The sequence below is a fragment of the Trematomus bernacchii genome, unplaced genomic scaffold (assembly GCF_902827165.1).
Source record: "Trematomus bernacchii unplaced genomic scaffold, fTreBer1.1, whole genome shotgun sequence".
Lineage (NCBI taxonomy): Eukaryota > Metazoa > Chordata > Actinopteri > Perciformes > Nototheniidae > Trematomus > Trematomus bernacchii.
This window is the reverse complement of record NW_022987778.1, coordinates 2314819-2339805: the sequence shown is the minus strand read 5'-3', so window position 1 is coordinate 2339805 and position 24987 is coordinate 2314819. Positions and strand designations below refer to the sequence as shown.

Here is a 24987-nt window from a genome sequence, read left to right as displayed (position 1 = left end):
TGGTCATGCCACAACCGTGCACGTGCGTGCATGCATGTGCGAGTCATAGTGACTGTCTGCATGTTGGTCCTTACGCCTTTTACACACTCTCTCCAAAGCATAACATCAAAACATTGAAAATAAAACAAAGACATCTGGATTAAGAGGTTGCTTTTTCTTTGCACAGCAGGAAAGAAAGGCAAAATGAATGGGCTGTGATTTTTTAGGTTGAGTTCAATCATTTGTACTCTTGTCTCGGGGGATGTTGTGAACATTGAAATGGCCCTTGAGAGGAAAAAGGTTCCCCACCCCTGCTTTAGATGAAAATAAGGAGCCCCTCCGATACCCCATTCACACCAACGGTGTTTCGGGGCCGGTTCGGTGCTGGTGCTTGAAAAGCACCGGAGATATTTGGTTAAAAAGAACACAATGGTGCTCTAGGAGGAGATTCAGGTGATAAGGTGGGGTGGGGGGTTACCTTGGTTGCTGATTGGCTAATCCCCCCCGTCGACGCTCGCGACACAGAGGGCCTCATCACATAACTTTGCGTGGGGCCACAAGTTGGCCAGGAGCAGCCCTGATTATTTGTATTATTAAGTAGTACAGTACTTGAGTAAATGTATTTAGTTACCCAACACCACTGCCCCTCATGAAGCTTGGCTTTACAGTTAAAAACAGAGAACAAAAGGGCTGCAAGAAAATGCAAACACAAAGCTAAATTGTTGTCATGCCATCCCCTTTTCCTGTCCACTACTGCATGACGTTACCCGTGTATAAAGTGTGCAAGCCAAAAACAGTTCGACTGGTGCTGTGTCAATATACTTTAGAAACACAGTTACGTGGGCATTTAGCGCCAGTAAAATAGTTATATCTTAACGGATTATTTACAAAGTTAGAGATGCATATAGTCCATTAATCTGATTATTTCGTTGGTATATGAAGCCCCTTTAAAAAAACATATCCACACTGTATGCCACAATTAAAACGTCTATTGGGATGCGGTGAACAAGGAACAACACCTTCTCTCTGTTCCTGCGAATATGGAAAATGACCGCTGTTAAGAACCTCGTTATTCAACACAGCATACTTTTTATTAAGATAATACATTGAAGAATATCTTTTAACAAAAAAAGAGTCTTACCTGCTGTCTAAAAGCGTTTGGCTTACAATTCTGAAACTGGAATTCATGCTTTGACGTCATGCAAGAGTGGGCGGACCCAGCGGAAAAAAAGTGTATTCCGCGTTCAATTTGGTCACACTAAAATGCAAACAAAAAACATTGTCCTAAATGTTCACTAAATCCACTGCATTTGTTTCTTGGTTGAGACGGTGATTGTTATAAAGCAGAATGCAACAGTCACCTTGTCTGAGGTCAGTTGTAACCTTACTGTGAGGAAAAGCACACGTTAAATCCATACTTCCTTTTATTGGTTTTGAAACAAGAATTCACAAAATGTACAATGTGTTTACCGACTGTGTTGAATGACAAGCAATCCCGTTTCATCCAACATAAGACATGGCAAATGCACTGACTGCTCTAATGTTTAAACCAAATATTTAAAAAGAGAAAGATGTTTCAGCCTGCAGACTTGATTCATGACAGCAAACACTCCAGGATGTACTGATAAAGAAAAAACGATTTCTGCTCAGTAAAACGGACTAGAATCATGGGAGATCACCTACAGGTAAACAAATAATGTAAAATGTACAAATTGGAGATTACAAAAACAATTTTCTCCCTGCACCCCCCCCCCTCAGCCATACGCTGACTTCACAACGGCCTCTTTGCAGCACATTCCCGTTCTTCATCACTACTGTTTGAGTCGGACTCGGATTTGGACTTGGACTGATCCGAGGTCTCCGAGTTGGAATCGCTGCCTTCGTCCTTGGCGTCTGTGGGTTTCTCTGCACAGGTGGACTTCTCTGGCTCTGTTGCTTTTGTCTGGCTGTCCACTGGTGGGGAGGGCAGTAACTCTGGCTCCGGCTGCAGGGACGAGATAACAGGATATTTAAAAAAAACTAGAGTGCAGACAAATGTCCCTGAATTAGAGTGAACACTTCCACCTTGAGTTAAATGAAAATATACAGTATTTTGATTGTGAGGTGACCACTTTGAAAATAGTTTGGTGAAGTTGTCCCTTTAGTTTTAAATATTACTTGCATTTGAATCTGATGGATTGTCTGCTTTTCTGCATAGTAGAGACAAAAAAAGTGCTATTTCTTATGAAAAGAAAATTAGACGCGTGTTATATGGTAAGTTAATATAGTAAAAAAACATTTAGAACAATATTTCTTGTAGTTTAAAACAGATGGAAACTGAAGTTGGACTAAAATCACTAGAAACCAATAAGTCAGTTAAGAATCAGTCAGAAATGCAACCCTCAGTGATACATCTAGAAGTAATGTATTTTAAAGGTCCCCTATTATACTACAGTTTTTCATCAATATATGATAGGTCTCAGATATATACAAAACATGTCTCTGATTGGCTGAAATACCAAACAGATCATTGCAGCATCCCATGACCCCTCCTCTGGCTCTATGTGACCCCTCACCTCATTGAAACCCAGACCACAGTGTCTCCGGTTCCGGCCCGACAGCTTCCCGTCCATGCCCTGCTGGTACTGCATCTCCAGCTGCTCGTTCATCTCTCGGTCTTCCATCCCTGCAGAGGAGACACCAGTCACAGCAGGCACAACCAGCCACTACAGGCCTATCCATGCATTGGATAGATCTGATTGGCCGGTGTGTAGTGGGGAAGCCAGGTTAATTGCATTGGGCATTAGGATAAGGCAGCATGGGTAAGTGTCACAGAACAGTCGTTTGGAGATTTCTTACATAAGAAGCAGCATTTTACAAACGTGAAATGAAGAAGCTTACCACTGCGGACATGGGACGTTGACTTGTGGTCGCCAATCACGAGTCGCCCGGTGGATTCTTTCTATAAAAAAAACAACAGAAACAAACCCATTTTAAATCAATAATCAGAACTACTCTAAACATTATAAATTGATGAGGATGAGCTAAACCAAGCTTTTCTGTTAATCGTGTGATACTTTGGACTGAAGGCCTACAATAAGGTGAACCACAAGTATGGTGATCTCCTATAAACATATCAAACCTTGCCGGCGCCCATCAAACGTAGAAACTTCAGTTTCCTTTCATCGCTTCCCAGATCAGCTGTCGCCCATGTAGACCCATCCTGCCAAGGCAAAACATCATGTGGATTTGATTGATTGATTCACTTCAACAAGAGCAGTCTTCCATCAAACACAGAGCTGTGCATTAACACATTGCAAACACATACTGTTTATATCAGACAGGGCTAACTACAGTGCACGATTTGTTTACATATAGTACACTGCTTATATGTTTCTGTCCTTTTGGTAGATTGGTATATTAGAGAGTATTTTAATGTATTCTGTATATTATATAGTGTGTAGATAGTCTTTTCTACTCGAGGATATATTGTTTAAAAGCGAAGAAGCCATAGGTCCTGCATCAAAAATATGATCTAACCAATAGGATGAGAAAGGATATGTCTCTCACAATATATTATGATTTGACACTCCTCATATCACACCTTGCACATACACGCAGGTCATGTTGTTGGTTTGGTCAGTAACCCTTGCTGGGTAAAGCACCTTCAGTCAAACGACCCCTTTACTTGAAACAGATATCGAGCAAGCTTGTTTTTATGTAAATGAAGACATTACGGCACAATGTATAATATATTTTCTGCAACATATTTACAAATCAACCTAAATAGACGAATACACTTTGAATGGGCTGCAAGAAAACGTGTTTACATTTGACCAAAAAGCATTACAAGAATAGCGTTAGCGAGCAGGCTATCGTGATGCTAATCTTATCTTCGTGTCTAATAGCTTTTATATTAGCGTTACATTCAAGATGCATTATTTGTACTCACGTCAATTGGAGAAGCTGGACGTTTCGTTCCGTGCCTGTCGTCTAGAGAACTCATTATGGACGTTTTATTTAGTAAATAAGTCAAGTAAATACCATGCTACCTAGCAATGGCTAGCTCGATTTGTCAACAACCCACCGTGTCGTCACTTCCGCTTCAGTCTTCTTCGTTTGTTTTGCAGTTGTTCAAATAACTCTGCTGCCGCCTAGCGTTGGATTGTGACACATCACCATTACAACAGATGCATTTAATTCATTGAGATACAAGTATTTATTAAAAAACAGATATATACGATTTAAGAAGCTTTAAACATTTGTTAAAGTGTAGATCTGAGATTCTTCTGAGAGTTTGTTAAAACAATAACTAAATGCAGTTTCATAATTTTCAAATTGCAGCATTATTAGCAACATAATCTGAGCTGTGGCCTAATCGATTACAGTTTTTTTTACATGCAATCCATGTTCATTTAGTTTACTGTATCTCCCAAAGCCATGTCTTTGGATATGCCAGCCAGACTAAAATGAACCTTCTTGATGACCTTCCTAAAAATCGCCAAAAGGTGGCGTTAGAGTAACTGTAATAGAGCAGCAGCCCTCACACCTCTGACAGGACGCTGAAACTCAATTTCTGCAACACACTCCATTAACATATTAAACGAAAAGAGAAGTTATTTACGTGTGCTCTCTCCTTTACTAAGATTAACACGTTTTCTATTATTAATCAAGGTGAGCACAGACACCTCAGTTTAATATGATATATTTATGTGAATTGTTTTCTTTAGCAAAACATTAAATAATCCAACTTTCAAGATTGACCAATTGTGGTTATTCAGAGAAGACAGTGGAGGACATTTTTGACAGAAGAGATTCATTTTTGATGGCAGATTTTTAAGTTGATTGTTTTTCCGTATTAGACTTTGGAAATGTGTTTTTAAATGATAATTGACTACTGGTGAGACATTTCCTAATTACATGTGAAAACATAAGCACAAAGAATTGTTTTTAATGTTTTTTATATGTGTTTGCTTAACACAAACCAGCATTTATTTTTTATCAAAAAATGTTCCTTATTTGTGTATTTCTATTTGAAGTGAAAAACAGCCAATAGTTATAAGACAAATGACAAATATAAAATGAAGTCAACGTGAGTAATTATTTATTCAATTAGTATTCAAAGTGCTGTCCTGCACGTGCATACATGCACACGCACACATAGGCAATATTGAGAGAAAGAAGACAGATGAGCGAAACAAGTTAAACTGAAGGAATGGGGCAAAAATAGATGAATGTAACTCTAAAATAAATATCTAATGAACAATACACATACAGAAAGTGAGTCACACGGAGACAGACATATAGTAAGAGAGAGAGAGAAGGGGAGAGAGAGAGGGAGAGAAAGAAAGAGAGAGCGAGAGCGAGAGAGAGAGAGAGAGAGAGAGAGGAGGGGTTATCCTGCCTCTCTCTCTTTACCCGGCTCTGCCCCGCACTCTCACTTAACCTCCACACAGTGCCGGACGGGGAATAACTTTAAATACTTTTATTTTTTAAAGATCCTCCGAATGACAGCTGCTCAGCACCGCCTCTAAAGACGACGCAGAACAAGAAGAGTTTGATTTCCACTTCCAGATCCTCTGCGGAGGAACAGAGGAGTTTACCAAAGTCCCGGACACGCTCCAGCGATGGTGACTTTACGCACGGGATTTGAAGGCTGTTTCATCTGACTGCTCCTGTTTTGCTGTCAACCGCTGAAGCTCTTCTTCATCGCCCGTAATCTTCAAATTAGCCAGGAACCCGCAGAAGAAGTGAATCCAGGTAAGAGAAGTCCCTGTTGCATCACGGACCGCCAGCCGGTGCTTGTTTTGAAAAGTCGCTGCGCACTCTGCTTATCTCTGTTCACAACAAACAGCGATGACAGCAGCAGAATCTCTGAAAGTCTGCCTCGTCTTTAAACCTCACGTTGGACCGGGATTAGGCTCGGTCGGCCCTACCTGAACCGCAAAAACTTACTTAGAAAATACGTGTCTTTTAATTTGTTTGAAAAGTTTTACATTAGTGTGTAAAAAACTGTAATTTATGTATGTTATAACTGACAAAAAAATGTCACAATTTCAAATTAAAAAACGTATAAAAGTTACGTTACGAGTAAAAGTTCATGATAAAACAATAGGAAATTATAATGTTCACTTTTACCTGTTATTTGTCAGTTATTGTTTTGTTTTTTAATGTAAGTTGTACTCAATGGCACACGTGCAAATTATTAGAAACGGAAGTTGTTATTTTAGTCGTTTTCCCTCATGAAGTCCTTATAAGCAGCTCCAAACCCGTGTGGTTGTCAGGTTGTGAGATGGTTTTGATTTGTGAACTCCTTTCATCCCCTTACACTCTTGTGATGAGGTGCTAAAAGAAAAAAAAGATATATCATTAAATCTGTACTCCTGAAAAACCACACAGATGTGAGCAGAGATCTGACTTTAAACATGTTAGTCTTATTAATGCACTTCTATCTTTTGCCTCAAGTTCAAGCTGTTAGTGAAAATTAAATATTCCGAGTTTATTTCAGAAGATGCAAAAGTAAAACTGAGCAAGACAAGCAGTTTAACTTGAATTGAATTGTGTCCATCCTTCACTTCATCCCTGTCATGCACTTTAAACAGAAATGGTTCAACAGTTTTGTTACAAAATATTTTTTTTTATAGATAATTAAGAAACTTTAATAAATACTCTTTGATAACCATGCGTAAAAACACCTGGATAAAATCGCTGGATAAAATCAAACGTATTGAAGACAAATTAAGAGCCACTAAACTTTATTTTTAAAACAACATTTTTGGAATTAAGTTTCACTAAAGCAGATGATTCTTAAAATCATCCCATTCAGACCAAATGCAGTCTCTGGGTGTCAGTATTTTCCTCTTCGGACACACAGCGGTAGCCTTTCTGTCCATGAACGCTCTGCCGGACAGTCGGTGCGCGTGCCCGGCTCCGCTGCACCTCCACAGACCTCCATGTGTTGAGCCTTTAGATTCCCACACATGTCCTGGAATATAACATAGATAAATAGACTGTGGATGGGAGAGAAAGTAGGGCGTCTTAAGGGCCAACGTTAACTTTCTCTCCGGAGGTCACGGCGCCTGACCCTAGAAGAATGCGTGAGTCATAAATTAAAATAGACTCGGAGCCATAAACACGCATTCATTAGGAGACAATACCGAGGGAAACAAGACAGTGTCCCAGTGAGCTGAGACATTCATCTGTAAGTTTTTTAAAACTCAACTTCCAGTGCGATCTGTGGCTTTCTTTATGTTAACAACAAGTTTGTAACGTGCGTTTTAACTTTCAGGGTGCTAAAAAGTAGTGTCCGTTTCACTTGTCCAATATGCAGCCTGATAGAGTGACAGTGGTGGTGTTGTGCGGAGTTAATTGTGGGTGAATTTGAGCCATGCATGCATGCATGCTGGGACATTTTCTTATCCGGAGTGAAGAGCCTGAAGCTCGGACAGTTCTCCGGCTCTCCCTGGTGCTGCCCTGCGGGTTCACGGTGAGGATGTGCCGGGGGTACGGGAGGACAAGACGCACGACACCCGCCTGGATCAGACTGATAGAGTCACTTCAGGGTGTTCCCCATATTCAGAGCCACACTACACCTCTCTGATAAGCTGCTGCTGTCTGAAGATAAGGAGCTTTTAGAAAGACGAGAGAAAGAGAGATCACACATGCTTGACAAAAATGGATCAGAAAACCACTAAAGAGGAAATTGTTTTCCAGATTGAAATATCAACAACCCTTATTATCTCTATTATATCGTTTCTTAGGCATGCACCGTTTTTTTGTTAGCACATCAAATCACTCCTCTATTCAGATAAATAATTGCCCGGCTTGACAGATCCTCCTGTTGCCAGTTTGGACATGCCCACACCAGCCTGCGCAGTAAATCACTATTTCCAACAAGTTGTTTAATTGTTTGGACTCTGGCAGAACAATTTATAGACCAGCAGCCCCCCTCTCTCTCTTGTAAGTGAGAGTGTCTGTCTGAAAAACAATCCGAGCGAGGGGGGGTCGCTGAAGTTGATCTCCTATGGCATTTTGTTTTGAGCAGGTGCTGCGGGTTGAAGTTCCCTCATAAGGTAAAGTGGCATTAGAGTGTCCAAATGGCAGACTTATATATAGGCTGCCAATTCAGCACATTGTCCCGGGCTGCATTGCGCGCTCTCTGAGGGAGACCTGCAGCTTTTCCCTTTTTTCTTCTTCTTCTTCTTCTTCTGTGGGGATCCGCGCTGACAACAGGCGGAGCAGCCTGCGTACAGCCGGGCACTGTGTGGCCCGTCAGCAGCCTGTCAGCAACATGTTAAAAACCGTGCGTAAAACGACCCTCATATCTGGCAAATTCATTCACCTTCACCTCCAGACATTTAATATGTAAATACAAAATGCAAAAGGAAAACAGTTTTCTTGGTAAAAAATGTAATGCTTAAGGTTACGTTGTGTCTCTTAATACAAATGTATTTTTGTTAAATAGAAATAGCTCAGCACATCAAAATGCATTATCAGTTTTGGGCCTCTAGCCTCAAATATAATTATTTAATTTGATAAAGATAAAAAATAAATCTGATTAGATCTCTGACAAACTCTCTCTCTCTCTCTCTCTCTCTCTCTCTCTCTCTCTCTCTCTCTCTCTCTCTCTCTCTCTCTCTCTCTCTCTCTCTCTCTCTCACACACACACACATACACACACCCACACACCCACACACCCACACACATTCACATGCACTGTCCCTAAATATCCCAGCATCAACACAGGTTAAAAATCACTATAAAACGTTAAAATGGTCCTTCTAAAATATAAATGTCATTTTATTTCCCTCCATGCTCAGCCCTATAAAGTGTAACGCAAGGCCATCCTTATTGTATCTATTCCTCAGACTGAGAAATCGACCCATTGCTCACGCGTTATTCTAATATGTCTCATACAATTCATGGACTCTGAGAGGCCTTTTGCTCCGGTGTGGCCCTGAGGGACTCTTCAGTGCCACAGCGACGGCACAAGCAGTTGGAGAGATTAAGAGATTTGACGGCTGAGAGAAAGAGAGAGTGAGATGAAGGGAGAGATTTAAAAGAGGAGGTGTACAAACGCTCCAGATTTGTGGCTGCGAGTTTGCCATTTATCATACATCCACATCACGCTGATGCGAAAGGAATCATATCTAATTACAGTTTTAGGAAGCATCCTTATGTTTAGCAGCAACACTGTTATTTTATTTACCCTGTCAACCGAGCCTATCTCCATCTGACCACGATGTTGCACATTTAAGTGTTTCCGCATGTTGTTTTTCTGGAAGATGTCAGTCACCTCCAGAGCGAACCGTCCCTCCACCATACACCATTTTAAGCCTTTGGTCCGATTCCAGATACTCCTAATTATTTGTTGTCGGGCAATTTGAAAAAGACACCAGCCCCCAAATTGGACATATGTTGTACAAACACAAATTAAACATTTAGCCTTAAGTATTTCTCCGCGGGTCCTAAGTGCATATTAGTCAGCCTATACTTATCTCTGGCCCAACGGCACACCCAAATTGCAGTGTTGCTGCAGGAAAAGAAAGGCTGAGGCCCCAGAGAATGAGCACTTGAAGCACGCTGGCAGATGCCCATACGTTTCTCAACCGCAATGCAAGCTGAGGTGTGTGTGTGTGTACATACAGTGTGTGTGGTTATATTTAACTCTACAGGTTTTTATGGATCTTTGTTGTTTTTATAAACGACAAATCCGTCTAAATTCCTCTTTGTGTGGACGTTTACCCCGTTTTCTGTGCGTACTAGGTAAGATAAGATAAGATAAGATAAGACTTGCTTGAAGTGAATATATCTGCATCAGAGTTTTAATCTTTATGGTTTTTGCACTAATTCTAAGTCGCGTTGGATTAAAGCCAAATGAAATGTAATGTGATGTGTGTGTGTGTGTGTGTGTGTGTGTGTGTGTGTGTGTGTGTGTGTGTGTGTGTGTGTGTGTGTGTGTGTGTGTGCGTACTTCTCCGTGGATGCACCACATAACCTTGTAAACAGCTTCCTCATTTCTCCCCTCAGAGCGGAGAATAACGAGGGGCCGCGTCCATTCTCCTCTCTCCTCTCTCTCAAAGGCTAACCTTTCCTTTCTGCCGCTGATCCTGCAGCACCTGCTCCCCACTATCCAATTTCCAAACTCAGAATAAGAGCTTACCTGACACACCAGCTCCTAATCACAACAGCATTCCCTCCACACAAACACAAACACAAACACTCCCTGCTTCCTTTTCACTTCACATCTTGACATAGAGCATTTAGGCGACATCTTTGTTAGCGTGTCCTTGTAACAGCAGCTGATTCTTTCTGGAGTTCGTGAAAGTTTGTCCTCTTCCTCAGCTATTTTCTCTCTCTGACTCTTATTTCTTTAGGCAGGGTGTGGGTGAATGTCGCCTGACAGCAACGATGGCTATTATGTACCTGCAGAGGATTGAGTGAGATTTATAAATGCAAGGTTTATACAAGAGCCTTTGACAAATGACTGCTGCGGTGTTAACAGTCACAAACCTGGCGACCTGCCTGGAGAGAGAATAACAAGGGGTGGCTTTAATCCACGCTAAACTGAAGCCACTTTATTTTAGATCGTGATTATTGGAGATGAATGTTGTCTGCAGTGTTGTTGTTGTTGTTGTTTCTGTTTTCCTGCTTGTTTTGTGATTTGTGAACTAGTTTGAAACGGCAAACCGCAGCATTACTCTCTCTGCTTCTCAAGTGGAAAAACTCACCATGACACACTCCAGCAGCTCCTCTCACAGGCCTGCCGTCTCTCCGGGATGTTGGGAGTCTTTTTTCGAAATGTAGGAACTCACTAATTGAAGTAACATGAAATAGATCCTGAAATACTGAACAAATCCAGCTCATCATAAAGGTTATGTACGTACAAGGTACTTCAGGGTCGTTTTTTAATTTGATGCTGAAGTACTTCTGCAAAGCCAGGTCAAGGTCTAAATTACATTCTGCTTTATTTGGCATGAGGCCACACTGACTGCTTTCTCAGATGCAACAATATTTAAGCATCCAGCTAACATTTTTAAATCGATACGACGCACTAACCTGTCCAAAAAACTGTTCCCTTTTTTCAGACTACGACACAAAAAAGGGGAGAAGCTGTTTAAGATTTAAATAAGTCTGCAAATTATATAAAAAAATATATTTTTCTGTTGGCTGGTAGTGCAATAAATAGTTCAGATGCTTTGTAAAACCGAACCCAGTAAAGTAGAGTTTAAGTTAAACAAAGACCCACTTTATAAAATCTTCCAGACAGAATAATACATTCCTAAACATCCACCTTGTAAAGAAAATAACACCAAGTGGAATTGATATGTCTAACAGTCCAGTTATGGGTGTAAGATAAACAATTCTTGGTAAGCAAAATGTTGATGCTCTTCTCTCGACCTGAATACAGGATGTTGACCCCCACACTCTTTAGATCCCCTGATGTTGGTTGCAAAATAGATCAGCCTCTCAACTTCATTGCTGCTTGCTAATGGAAATCCCATCATGTAGGTTTATTGATTTACTTTAAGGAGGCGTCGTAAAAAGACATCATTCAGACTCTTTTCTCTCTGTTGCACTCTCAGCGTCTAAACTTCTCCAGGAGCAGCAGACAAAAGTACAATTGAGTCCTGGAAGAGCGTCCATTGCAGTGGATGTTTTGCTAATTTGTGAAATGAAAGTGTTCAGTCATATTGTAGACATTTGAAACCAGACTATAGGGTGACCAGGTGACTGACACTCGAGTGGCTCTTTATCTGTCAGTCAGTGGCCTTGGATCGCAGCAGCAGATGCTTTGGCAATCACCCTGCTCCTGATGATTTTACAGAAAAGGGAAATCACATGTCTGCAACTCCTGGAGCCAGTTTCAGTCTCTCTGTTTCACTTCGAGCCTGTCTTCAAATGGAAATGTATTTGCAAGTTATCAATACTAAAGAAACGTTTTGTAACCAAATTATTCTCTGCTCCAAATGCCCTAAGATCACTCCCGACACTCCTTCAGTGTGCTTAACGTAATGCAGAAAGTCAGCACGGGACAGTGGGTGTCATCTGCAAATATCTCCTGGTTGTGCTCTTGTGAACCAGGTGGGTGGGGCTGAATCTACAAGACAATACAAGAGCTTGAACGTTTTTTTAAGGAAAGTGTTTGAAGATACATTTGCTCACCTTTTGTGTAAATGACAGTCACGCTAACTCTCTTCCAAATTGTTATGACACATAAACTCCACCCTTCTGCCACTCCCTGCAGGTTAAAACAAACAATAGAAATTGTTTGCACAACCTTTTGATGAGAGTGTTTTGTTAATATTGCACAAATATAATACAAGGTTTTCCATAGCCATTGAAGAAACACAATTCTCCTCTCATCTCAAACACATTTCATGACACATAAAACCCAGAACAGTCACACGTAGCTTGCTCTCTAAGCTCCAAGTTTACAAAAGGGGAATTGACTTGCAGATGACTCATTTTATTTTATGGACAACCTAATGTTGACGCATCGTGCAAGTGAGGTAGAAAGCCTCGGTAGAAAAAAACAGGGTGTATAGCTATTACAATAACAATTATCTGGAAGACAAGTATTATGTTTTGTTTAATCGTAAGAATGCAAACATAACGGCAAATGAAGTAACATTTAAAGGTGCAATACCAGAAAGTATGGGGTCCTGTGAGGGACACATTACAACATACATTGTAGGTTTAGATATCCTAACGTTGAGTTGCATAGTTAAAGGGGCCCTATTATGCAAATGTTCAGGTTGATATTTGTATTCTGTGTCACATGTTCAGAAAGCTCTTTATTGTTCTCATACTGCCTGTGCTGCAGCACCTCTTTTCACCCTCTGTCTGAAACCAGAGCCCAGTCTGCTCTGATTGGTTAACTGGCCGGCTCTGTTGTGATTGGTCAACCGCTTAGAGATGTCCCGCCCCTTAGCCTATCACGTACAATGTGTTGCAGAGCTAGCCAATAGAAGCACAAGTGTTACTTAGTGATGTATATGGAGGCGTTTCAGACGGGGGGGGGAAAGGTAGTGAGGTACTAATTCTGAGATCTGAAAATACTTTTTGTGAATCCAATAATCTTCAAGCATGATCAATTCATCTCTTTTCAAGCCATACATTTGTTTATACGCTGTAAAAAAACAAACAGTTAGGAAAATCCCATGAGTGACAATCAAGTTGTTTTTCTTAGTTAAGTGCAATTCCTTTTGAACCTGCCTATTGAGGAAGCTTTAATTATTTGGCAAGACCAAGTTCATGGCATTACTCTCCACCTGTCACTCCAACATAGACTAATAATCACTTTAAAGTTCAAACAGCTTCCAACAGGCCTGGCGGGATTGTCCTCTGAGTTGATGTTTACATTGTTTTTACAGTTTGGCTCCTCCCCTCTGTAGCAGCGTCACTCTCCTCTAAAAGCTGGCTAACCTTCACTTTACCACTCGTGGTGGTTTGGAGTAATGGGGCGTGGCAGCAGGGTTTTCGGGGTGCGAGGCCTCCGAAATGACCCTGTGGTGAAGCAGCGAGGGCCAAGATAGTCGGTGGACCCGCCCACCGAAGCCCCAATCCAGTTGGTGTTCGTCCAGCTTGGGCGTTGCCATGGCTTCAAGGCCGTAAAGTAGTCTTTAATCGAGCCAATGTCATCCTGAGATGGCGGTGAGTGTTTTGGCTCGAATTGGAGAGATAGAGAAAGTGCTCTGGGTCTACTGTGTGGCTGAAAATAGACGCGCTTGACGGACAGCTCTTCGTGAGATACACACATCAGGTTCATTTCTTGTGTCATGGAGTTCCCAGGGCTATATGGTGCCTGCATGGGAACGTATTCATAAATGACATGCTCCCGACACGCTCCTGGGCCCTGGCTCATGTCTATTTGTATAACGGTATGCTGTGTTCGGTACACGCTGTTGAATTAGCAGAAGTGTGGAGTGTGGTGTTCGGTGATGACGGGGTGGTGCAGAGGAGTGGCGCTGGCTCGGGTGTCCAGCTGACTGGGCTCAGACATCAGGTTTCCGCCACGTAATCCAACACACTTAAGATGGTAGGATGGACAGCAGCATCGTGGCCCACTGGCATTTGTGCCAAGAGGTTTACAGACACAAGAATAGGCAGGATGCACGTACTGTAATGGAAATGGTAGATCTCATAATTTGTCTAAAAACGAATAAAAAACACTCAAAATCAAACTGCAGGTAGGGACCACCTTCACACGTCTAGTATTACATACCACAATCATCCCTTCACTACTCTTTTGCAGGGGCTAAACATGTGTTTACCAATTAGAGGGTCAGTTCAATCCCAGCCCCTGCAGTCAACATGTCGTAGTGTCATTGGGCAAGATACTTAACCCCATTATATGTTATTGAAAAACATCAGCTAAACAAAATCTAATGTACAAAAATAAAAACTGTCCAAATCACCCGGGGACTGAAGTCGCCTTCAAATAAAAGCATACTCAAATTAACTGAAATAATGACCCTCCATAATGATCAAATTACTTTATACAAAAACAGCAGGAAACTTGGGCAATATTTTATTTTTGAAAAGCGCCTGATAGAGAAAATGTAAGCAAAGTAATGTAAGCTGCCTTCAAAATAAAAGCATAAACATCGTCTCAAAATACCTTGAATAACGACCCTAATGATCACAAAAAAGCAAACTATAAACTATGAAATAACACGAAACAATGATAAAGGAGTTCCATCACAGCTCTAATGTGAGCCATCTGAAGAGATATGGGACGCACCTGTTGGGCTTTTTCGCTCGTCTAACATTAACCGCATGTCTTTGGAGGAAACGTACCCGAGATGACTCGACAGTGGAAACCTCTCACTGCATTGTTAGAGGTAGTTCATTTGTCTTGGCTCGCGGCCGGTGTGTAACCGAATAAAAAGGCCATTTGCCACAGTCCCTCAAGTCCAAGGTTCCGTGTTGGAGGGCCTGCTGTTGCTGGAGGGAAAATCGCTGCCTCAGCAGGCTGTTTAGTCTCATTCTCAACGAGCTTACACTGTGTCTCCCTGTTTTAATGTGGGAAACATACGTAGACTGGCCTGTGATGTCAATTGTTATTGCTGGAGGCCTGCTATAGGAAAAATCTCATTTGCCTTTGTAAAGCACTGCAGTGAGAAGGAGCTTATGTCATAAAGACGCTATTGTGGCTGCTACGAAGCCCGCCATGTGTGTCTTTAAGTGTCACTACTCGCACTTTGTGGATTTCACGTGTGTTTTTCCTCACATTCGTGCAGGTTTCAATGGACAATGGTTTCTGTGCCTGTTTGTTCTCGGAGCACAAAGGGAGTTAAGCGGCAGGCTTTTGTTGCGAGACATTTATGAATGAGAGCTGCTATTGTAGCTGCCGTAAATGATTACATATTCCTCCTGCCTTATTCTCTTTGATTTTAGGAGCGCTTTGTCATTGTGCAGCTCCATGACTTTGGCTTGTGGAGGATAAGTTACAAGATAATAATGGTGGGGACGGAGGAAGTCATGGTGTGTATCGACATCAAGAGAACTAAACATCCGACCAATTTGACGTGAATCAAACACAGGAATAACGTCTTAAGAGAACTGTTTGACCGATACTAATTAAGTCACTGAGTACCCACCCGATTAAAACTTATAAAACTGCTTTCATTGCCTTATTCGACTAATTAAAATCTGCCCAGTTCCACTTATAAAGTTGTTTCCGTGGCTCACTGCAAATGTGTGTAAATGTACTGTGGCCGACACTTTCAAACGTACTACAGCGCCCCACTTTTATAAGGAGGAACGCGCTGCAGTTAAAGAAATGATGCAATTAAAATAACACACATTTTCCAAAACACATGCAAATGAAGAAACATCTTCACCAACTTCACTAACTTTAAAGAAATGTGTTTTCTAAAAGCGATGCATAAACGAAACTCTGCAAGTACAAAACTCTGCAAGCAGCTCAAAACACAATGGAATCAGAGACACTGAAATTATGCGGCGTTTCGTTTATGCAGCGATGTTAGTATAGCAACACATGGCAAACTTGTGATTTTATATTGCAGCGTGTTTTCTCCTAATGGAAATGTGTTGTGCCGTTGTGGCGCGTTTTGCACCTGTCAGCTACCGTACAAACGTGTCAGTGAGGCTTGAAATATTAAAACATATTTCATCAACTTTCCCTGGATTACTTAAGCTTAAAAATAATAACCTTTTATGATAAGCAGCTTCGAATTGAGATGGGACACAGGGTGTGAGTAGATCATAAAGTGACAGACTGAAAAATGCAGCGTAGTGGATATCAGATCGATAACTGTTAGCCGTGTAATCACTCACTCAGACTCAATATCACAAGTCTCTGTCAGGAGAAGACTCAAACAGAGTGGAAAAAGCAAGGCACTTGTATCCAGTACATTTTAAAATGGCTGATAAATGAAGTAAAGGAAAAAGTCCTCAATAAACGCTGGTTTGGTGCCTTAGAATAAAACAACATGAAAAAAGGGTTCTGGGTCGCGCAGATCAGATAAACTGTTTGTTTGACTTTACTTAGTGTAGACATGCGTGGGAGGAGAAGATTGAAACATTTAATATTTATTCCCACCACTGTTTTTTCTATTCATGTTTGTAACCATTCCTGAGGACCACCTCCTCCATCTCCCCTCACATCCAGCGTCTCCGTGTTTTACGGAGCAGCAGATTTGTGCGCTGTCCTCTAAATCATTTCCCTCTCTCGCAGATTGCTCCCTGCTGGAATATTGGCCTGACAGCCGTTTTTTTTTTTTTCTTCTTCTCATTCTTGCTTCCCCAGTGGACTCATTTACATTTATGCACGCAGCAATTAATTACAGGCTGGCGCTGGCCTTGTAAATTAGAGGGAGCCGAGGTCGGCCTCATTATTGGCCGTGACAGTTAAAGCCTTGTTTGGGTCGTGACAGGGTGACTCCAGGCCTTCATACATCTGATATCACTTTGCAGCAAATTAAGAAAACGTCATGTCTTGATGAACATGTTTTTTGTTAAAATATTTTGCTTTCTATATTCCAGGATTTCCTCTTCTCATTGGTCATCATTCCAGGCGTTGTGTTGTGTCTTAATGCCTTGTGTGTTTTGGGGGTCTTTCCTCCAAATACTTGTTCTATAGACGCAGGAGTCAGGCAGGCGACTTCTCACGGTATTGGCCTTTTCATGGGAAGACGCTCCAACTTTTTTCCGGCTCCTTCCCTCACAAGGCCCTCCTTTCTTCTCTGTCACGCAGCGATGTGTTTGTGCATACCTTACCAGCTTGACAAAGGAAGCGAGAGATCCTATTCACTTCTGCCTTTGACATTCACCTCATGTTTTTACAATCTTTCCAAGGCGCGCTGTTTGCACAGTGGAACAGGCTTTGTCTTGAATAAGCGGGACAATGGAGAGCGCCATCATGTAATCTCCTCGGGGTGCTGAGCAGAGGGGCGAGGTTTAGACGTATGTGCCGGCGCTTGCCTCTACCCTCTCCCTTCCTTCTGGCCTTTTTAACTCTGGAGAGAATACATGTTGTCACTTAAGCCCCTCCTAATGTTCACCTAGGTCTTTTGTGAAGGGAACACAAAGGTTTTTCACTCATGCAAACATCCCCTTCCCTCTTTCCACCTAATAAAGGTGTTCTGAGCCCACCCACATGCATATCTGCAAACCTGTCCTTTTCTATCAATGTGACCATAAATATTGAAACATTATCTTTCCCCCACCTTAAGCAAGTGTTATCAGGCTAGACCACAAAAGGGATCAAAGTTCTGTGCTATGTACACCCAACCAATCAAGCACCCTTCAACATGAGTGAAGGGTACGCTATACCTTAACTCCAGCATGCTTGTTGGATTGTCAAACAATGTTAAACACTAATCCACTTCACACACCTCTCAGCCTTAGAACTATCATACAGTGACGCCCAATTCAAACTACATGAATCCAGGTGTGTGGAGGAACGTTTTTGTGGGATTATGATTGATTATTCTTTTCTAACTATGTATTTCTATAGGTTTGTGTAAACCGCCTCCAAAAGCTAAAATCCCTGTGCTAAAATCACTACAGAGCCGTCCAGCTAACCAATCAGAATACACTGGGCTCTGGTTTCAGACAGAGGGTGAGGCCTCTTTCAATAAATATATCTTGTAGGAAGTTGATTGACTCTAGTGATAATCCTAAAGAGTCTAAATTGGATTATGAAGTGTAAAACACAGTCAAATAATAGCTGGGTGATAATAGGAGGATGAAAAATGATAGACAAATAAACAGAAACATCACAAGGCCTGCAAAACATGGCCTGCAGTCCTGTGAGAGTCAACGTGTGCTATAAGCTCATCGTTTATGGGTCAAGTGAATCTCATTCTGGTTTAATTGGCCATATGATTAGTTGGAACCATACTCCGTTTCCTATGGTGCAGACATGGAAGTGGCAGCGCAGAGCCTCATGTGGTGCTAAGCTCATTGAGAGAGCTTCTGTCTCATAGAGATCCATTGTTCTGACTCCAGTGTGTTCGCGGCTGCACAAGTGGCATTGACAGCTGCAACAAGACAACATTTGGGTCTGTGCATATTTTGTTTTGCGTGAATGCGTGCATTCATTGTGCAGGTGCAGGCAGACGTTTCGAAAGCAATAAATTGTGTCTTCTTGTCGTGCAACATATCTGTTACCTCTCCATGTCACGGCTCTGCTGCAGCCAGAAGAAGTACAGTAGTACATGTGCCGTTTTACAGCAGTGGGCCAAAGAGGTAGCTGTTACTTCCTGCAGTTGTCAGGAGGAGAATTGAATGTCAGCTCCCTTGTCTCGGCTTTCCGAAGCCACATGTAGGAGCTTGAAAATGTACAGTGGCAGGAATTGAAATGTATATTCATGAACTCTACTGCCACACCTTCCATAACTGCACTTTAGTAAAACCCCTGCACACACACTGATTACATCTTCTCTGCACCACACCTTAATTATACTTATTAACAAAGTGCATATTTAATTGTGTGAATGTACAGTTTTTACATATATGTGCATGGATACAGAAATGCATGGGCTGTTACGTGCAGAATTAATGTAGTGTACATGCTGCACTTGTGTGTGTGTGTGTGTGTGTGTGTGTGTGTGTGTGTGTGTGTGTGTGTGTGTGTGTGTGTGTGTGTGTGTGTGTGTGTGTGTGTGTGTGTGTGTGTGTGTGTGTGTGTGTGTGTGTGTGTGTGTGTGTGTGTGTGTGTGTGTGTGTGTGTGTGTGTGTGTGTGTGTGTGCGTGTGTGTTTGAGAGCATGTGTGTTTTGCGACAGCTCCTCCACTGGGCAGCCAGCTGTCTCTCTGATTACCCAGCATCCTCCAGGTGTCAGATCTGCCATCTGCAGATGAGTGGCAGGGCGTGTGGAACGGAGGAATGGAGGGAAGAAAGGGGGGTAAAACTAAAAACTAAAAATAAAGGGAAAGAGAATAACTGGTTCTGTAGAAATCTAGAGCGTGTTCAGGCGGGTCAGTCGATCGGAAAAGTGGCTTTAAGAGTCCTTAGCTTTTCAGGGTGTATTGCTTCTTCTGCAAAAAAGCAGTTGCCTCTAACAGAAGTGTTTACAGCGGTGTTTCTCACAAGTGTGTTTTTGCCGACTATTTGTTATCATTATTATTATCATTAAGAGCACAAGCCTTTGAGTTTTTCTCATCAGAATTGCCCGTAATTGTGCCCTGAGAGGAAAAAGAGAGATTAAAAAGACGTGAATAAAATATCACACATGCCCAGTGTTTGCCTTTTTTCTTCATTGTTCTCAATTAGCCTCAAATTGTGGAATCAAAGGCGTGTTTGTGTTGCGCTTTCTGTACAACTTAGAGGGCCGTCATGATGCATAGAGCCGGAGAAATGCTGCTGTGTTGTGTTTTGTTGCCCGTGTGTGTGTGTGTGTGTGTGTGTGTGTGTGTGTGTGTGTGTGTGTGTGAACCCAGCCTCTCTCCTTAGGTCTCTCCTTAACCAGTTCATTTTTCCCCTTTAATTAGCAGCCTCCCATTCTCAATCTAGCTCCCATCCTCTCTCAATTTGGGGCCCACTTTCCTGATCATGGTACCTTCAAAGTGCTCCGTCAGCAGTTTGACCTCTTTGATGTTGTTATTTGTTTTCTATGACCCCTGCTTTAGCAAATCACTGTCTGTAGTATGCTCTTGTGTGCGTGTGAGGCTATAATAAGGCGGCCCAGGAAAAGATTAGCTGTCCATTTGATGAGTTTTATTTCCTCTCATTTGAATCAATTTTTTAAAATGAAAATATCAAGTATCTCTAACTGTATTAGGAAAGATCACGGCCCAATTTCTCGACTTCAACGCTCCGCATAGGAATCACGCTGTTTGTCGTTTGTCCGGCTTTGCGTGTGTGCCGTTGTTTGTGCAGTGTGAGAAACACACTGATCCTCTGTTGGCCTGCAGTGGGCTTCACACAGGACGTCTGTTCTGTGCTGAACATCCACTAAACACGGGGACCTCAGGTGGGTTCGAGAGTGCGTTCGCTGCGCTCCAAAAACACTTTTCAATCCAAATTTTCATACTTTGTCAAACCTCAATTCGCTGGCGGGATGTGAAGAGTTTGGTCAGTGTTCATTAAAATGTGTCCTGATGTTAATGGCAACACACCCTTCCTTTAAAGGGTTGTTTTACCCAAAATGACACATAACATTTTTCTCACTTACCTCTGGTGGCGTGCCATGCAGACGGCTTTGGGTTGAGTCGCCCAGGATTTGAGGTCTCTGAGTTTTCTGCCGCTTATCCAATACAATGGAAGTGAAATTGGGAAATTGTAAATCCATTTCTGGTACTCACAAAATGATCATCTGTTACTCGAAACTAAATCTGTTATTTATTTGGTAAAAGGTTTTATGGTGAGAAGTTGACCATAAATGGAAATACAAATATAATAAAAACAATCTTATCATACAAGACATGAGCGGCAAAACATTTATATTTGTGTGAAATGTAAATGTTTTGGTCTTGATGATGATGATGATGATGATGATGATGATGATGATGATGATGATGATGATGATGAATAACATACTATACAAAACAAATGATCAAATAAACGTTATAATAATCCTTTTCTTCTGTGTCTCTCTTCTCCAGGTGACGTTCATGCATTTTAAACTCATCCACAAGTGAGAAGAGGGTGTCGGAGTTGAAGTCTCTTATTCCTGTAAGTTTCCTTAATGAATTTCTTCGAATGATATTTATTTATGACGCAGCCAGCTTGTGTTTGCTTTGGTGCCACTGTTAAGCACTTTGGATGATTGCCTCCACCAAACGGCAGATAATAAGCTTTCATAGAGAGCACGCACCAGCAGAGAATGCACCAACGCCTACCGGTGTTTGAACACATCACACTGTTGTTTTATCAGAGCGGCACGCAAAGTGTGTGTGTTAGCAAAACTGTAGCTGACTCTGTGCATGTCCGCTGCCTCGCTCCCCTCCGTCGGCACATACAGAACGCTTTTGATTTGTTTCACAGCGAATGCAGACCTCCACTCGGGTTAGTATTCTGCCCTCAATAGCTGCTTTCACTTGAGTGAAGAAAGGGGTCTTTTAAAGACTCTCACAGGCATCACTCCAGGAACCTTTCAGCGCCCGGGACCTACAGTACAGTATGCCTTTTAATGGACTTTCTCTCTGTGAGCAATAAAGATTATATCTGGAGTCAAATAGTGCTGTAGGTAACACTAACCCAAATTAAGCTGGTGAGGCCGCAGCGGCTGATCTTGATGGCTTCAGCAGAGGCATACGAACAGTATGAAGCGTACAGATGGGAGAGGTTGGAGAAAAGAGTGATCTGAGCATCTGGCTAATCCCCCTGTTTAAGAATACTTATTAAGGCCCTCTCTAGTGGCCCTTGAGCCGTGTCACTGCCGGGTCAACAAGTGGCCTCACTCGCAGCTCGCTCAGAGTGAAGAGACGAGCTTCAGTGTTCTGGTGTCGGCGATAATCTGCGTCCTGCTGTTTGGTTCGAGGAGCTCGGTTTCAAAGGCTCGATTTATGGCTCGTGTAAATCGTGTTGTATCACAATGAACAGTGAGTTATGGTTCCCACACTGGCTGTCGAGGCTCTTATTAAGGGGTCACTTTGATGCAACCTGTGACAAGATGTAGCAAGGAGACACGTTTTTAAAGAGGCCCAGTTATGCTTTTTTTTTTTTTTTTTTCCTTTCCTGTAGTTTTCATAGGGTTTAGTGCATGTAAACGGTCTGCAAAGGCTAAGATCCCAAAGTTCACGCCTGTCATAGTGACATCAGTATCTAACACTCATACTTCTATTGGCCAACAAATTGTATGTGATATGCTAAGGGGCGGGACATCTCTAAGCTGTTGATAAATACAACAGGCTGGGCTCTGGTTTCAGACAGAGGGTGAAAAGAGGTGCTGCAGCACAGACAGTATGAGAAAATAATTGTTGAACATTAAAGCATGTAAACATGTCACAGTAGAGACAAACAATACACATATGAACCTGAACATGAGTCAAACATGTTGAGGACTGTTGATGTGGATCATTTGGCTGTAGACGGATACTTTGATGTTTGGGAAGATGATATTCTATGACAGAATAATACAAACATTACAGTAATTATTACAGGCCACATGCATTTATTTCTTCTGCCTAATTGCCGTGCGTTTGCAGAAAGGAATTGTGTCATTATTGGGGAGAAGCGGACCACTTAGGCCACTTTTAATTCCATCAAACTCCCTTAATTTCATCAGTTCATCTGGAAACTTGAAATCACATTATTGTTTCTTTTAACATGCAATTGCTTCTCCAATCTAATTACATGGCGGTAAGATGACAAGTGGACCCTCCTAACAAAATTACAGCCTTCATAGGGTCTACCGATCTTGTCGTGACAGGATGGATTTCTGGTATCTTTGTTTTTTAATAAGACTTGGGAAGAAAGCGGGTGGTGGTGTGTGTTTTGCAAAGTCGAAGCCTTGACATGTACTGTACATACTGTAGCTAATGGTTTTGATCAGAAGACGTAGGGTGTGTCTATGAGTAATGTTTCAGATGATCTGACTGCACTGGATACTTCACAACATCTGTCTTAAACATTGGTTACACTGTTTATCCGATGAGCATGGAGAACGAAATCCAGGTTTGTATTTGTGCATTCAAATAAAAAGAGCTTGATAAGGAAAAGAAGATCATACTGTAGATCTAGTGTGTGATACTTAAGCATAACATTTGAGTTTTCCTCTGAGATATATGCTGAACCTGTTGCTTCATATAGTTGTAAGTAGCAGTGAGAAAAAACGTTGAGAACAGATTTGAGCCGCTTCATGCATCATAACAGGCCTATTTGCAGACCTCTGTTGTTACGCATGGTTGCTGTAATGGCAGTAATTTGCAAACAGTTAGAAGAGTGACCAGACAGTGAGCAGCGGTTGGGCTGATTTGCGCTAAGCTAATGATCTAATGAGCTAACGAACCCACTGAGGTTACCTGTTTGGCTTCCCCCAAAAACAATGTCCTCCTCCGGGGAATTTACTTCAGCTTTGTATGTGAACTTCACTGCGTTACAGACAAATCAGCGCTGCTAATGGGCAGCGTCTAACATCATTTTGTGTCGTTTCTCAGTACTTTACCTTACGTTAACAGTGAGCCATTATGTCTTCTGGAGCTCGGACATTTCCTTAATTGATCCGATTTGTCCACACATATGAAATGTCCACTTTGGTTTACAGTGGAGCCTCCTTTAACGGTGGGAAAAGGGAGTGAGCTCCAGCGATCCGCTACGGCCACGCTTCGAGTCCCCGCTTTCGCTCATGCGTGCCAGGAGTACATATGTTTGTGCCTTATGTATTTAGTTGTTTTCCAGGCTGTGTCAATTTATTTGTGTTTGTGCTTGCGTGCATGTTTGTGTTTTGCACACTCATGCCTCATCAACATCCCGTCTGAGGCCCATCTGGTTTGTTTGATGGGGGCTGGTGCAGCGGCCCTCGGGTTCGGGGCCAGCAGCGGTTCCTCCCCACTTACACATAAATCCACGGTGCGAGGCCCTCTGCCAGAAACAGTATAGACCGACCCTCGTGGCTACTTCCCAAACCACCCAAGCTCATACCCCACTTTCTCTCTTCTATTGCCCTTGAAATGGGGCCTGCTCTAAATATTATCTCCCCCTGTGCTTTATCCCTCCGTTTATCCCTAAGTCGGCAGGGAGAAGAAAGCAGCCGTGGGGCTGAGTCACTTTTTCCTCTCTCTTCTCCTCTCTCCAAACCACAAGGCAGCGGCAGCGGCTTCCTGGAGATGAGCGCTTTTGTCTGTTGTGCGACCGCTGCGGCTTTAGGCAGATCCTCCTCTGATGAGGTAATGCACGGCTAGATGAGGAGGCGCAGTGAGAAAGGAGAGCTGCCTCTGCATCTATATTTTAACCTTTGATTTATCCAGGAAAAAAGGCTTCTTTATCAGGATGCATGCTCCCTTTTTAGTGGTGGAAAAAAAGTATTCAGATGCTTTACTTGAGTGAAAGTACCAAAGTATTACCAGCAAAAGTATAACAAGTAATCATATTGACATTTCTAGATAAAATTGATGCATCAAGTGGAACTTTACTGGTGCAGACAATCAAACTTCTTATGGGCTTTTTGTAGACTTATTTTTTAAAGATGCATTGTATAAAGTAGCATTAATACATACTCAACACATTTACTTAAAGGTGGGGTAGGTACTTTTGGAGAAACCAGCTCGAGTGCGCTAGAATTTGAAAATACACAACCGGAAAAAATCTGCTACTTCCTTATAGAGCCCCTCCTCCAACACACACGAACGCGCACATGACCAATGAGGGCACGATATAAGTTTGTGCACAGATGGAAGGCTGACAGGCAGGTAGGCCATCCAGTTATTTTAGCCGGGCCGGCTCAGATGATTGGTCGTGCTTTTTACAGTATTACGGCTTCCACAGATGACATTTTTGTATGGATTTTTTGTCAAAGCACTTAAGATATTCATTGCTATCGGGATGTTAAGAGCATTCCATGGAATATAACAAAAGTGTCTCTCGAGCCGGTTTCTCAAACTTACCTACCCCACC

At 42.1% G+C, this 24987-nt stretch overlaps 2 protein-coding genes across 6 annotated transcripts in view; one reads left to right on the top strand and one right to left on the bottom strand.

Annotated features, from left to right (window-relative positions):
* Positions 1-1385: 1385 nt before the first annotated feature.
* cunh11orf58 (chromosome unknown C11orf58 homolog) lies at positions 1386-4070 on the bottom strand. Its single transcript, XM_034149063.1, has 5 exons — positions 3911-4070; positions 3101-3181; positions 2860-2920; positions 2535-2644; positions 1386-1963 (listed from the first exon to the last, which is right to left on the bottom strand). Exons 1-5 carry the CDS (start codon positions 3962-3964, stop codon positions 1751-1753), a joined length of 519 nt encoding a protein of 172 aa, XP_034004954.1. The 5' UTR covers positions 3965-4070; the 3' UTR covers positions 1386-1750.
* A 1324-nt stretch (positions 4071-5394) lies between these two features.
* The window catches only part of LOC117497264 (transcription factor SOX-6-like), a 119751-nt gene continuing 100158 nt past the window's right edge, over positions 5395-24987 (top strand). For 2 of the 5 annotated variants that reach the window (XM_034149189.1, XM_034149184.1), the window contains exons 1-2: positions 5395-5718; positions 21036-21105. The gene's annotated coding sequence lies outside the window, so the exon portion shown is untranslated. Of the gene's footprint in view, positions 5719-7136; positions 7160-10731; positions 10761-21035; positions 21106-21511; positions 21551-24987 lie in introns of those variants that run through there. The other 3 variants (XM_034149185.1, XM_034149186.1, XM_034149188.1) reach the window with 3 other exon arrangements.

Bases quoted from the DNA above. Each gene is read 5' to 3' on its own strand.
- cunh11orf58 (XM_034149063.1), bottom strand. From the start codon at position 3,964: ATGAGTTCTCTAGACGACAGGCACGGAACGAAACGTCCAGCTTCTCCA. The intron at 2,921-3,100 runs GTTTGATATGTT...TTTTTTTTATAG, and splicing joins GTTTGATGGGCGCCGGCAAG to AAAGAATCCACCGGGCGACT. The intron at 2,645-2,859 runs GTAAGCTTCTTC...TCTCCTCTGCAG, and splicing joins AACGTCCCATGTCCGCAGTG to GGATGGAAGACCGAGAGATG.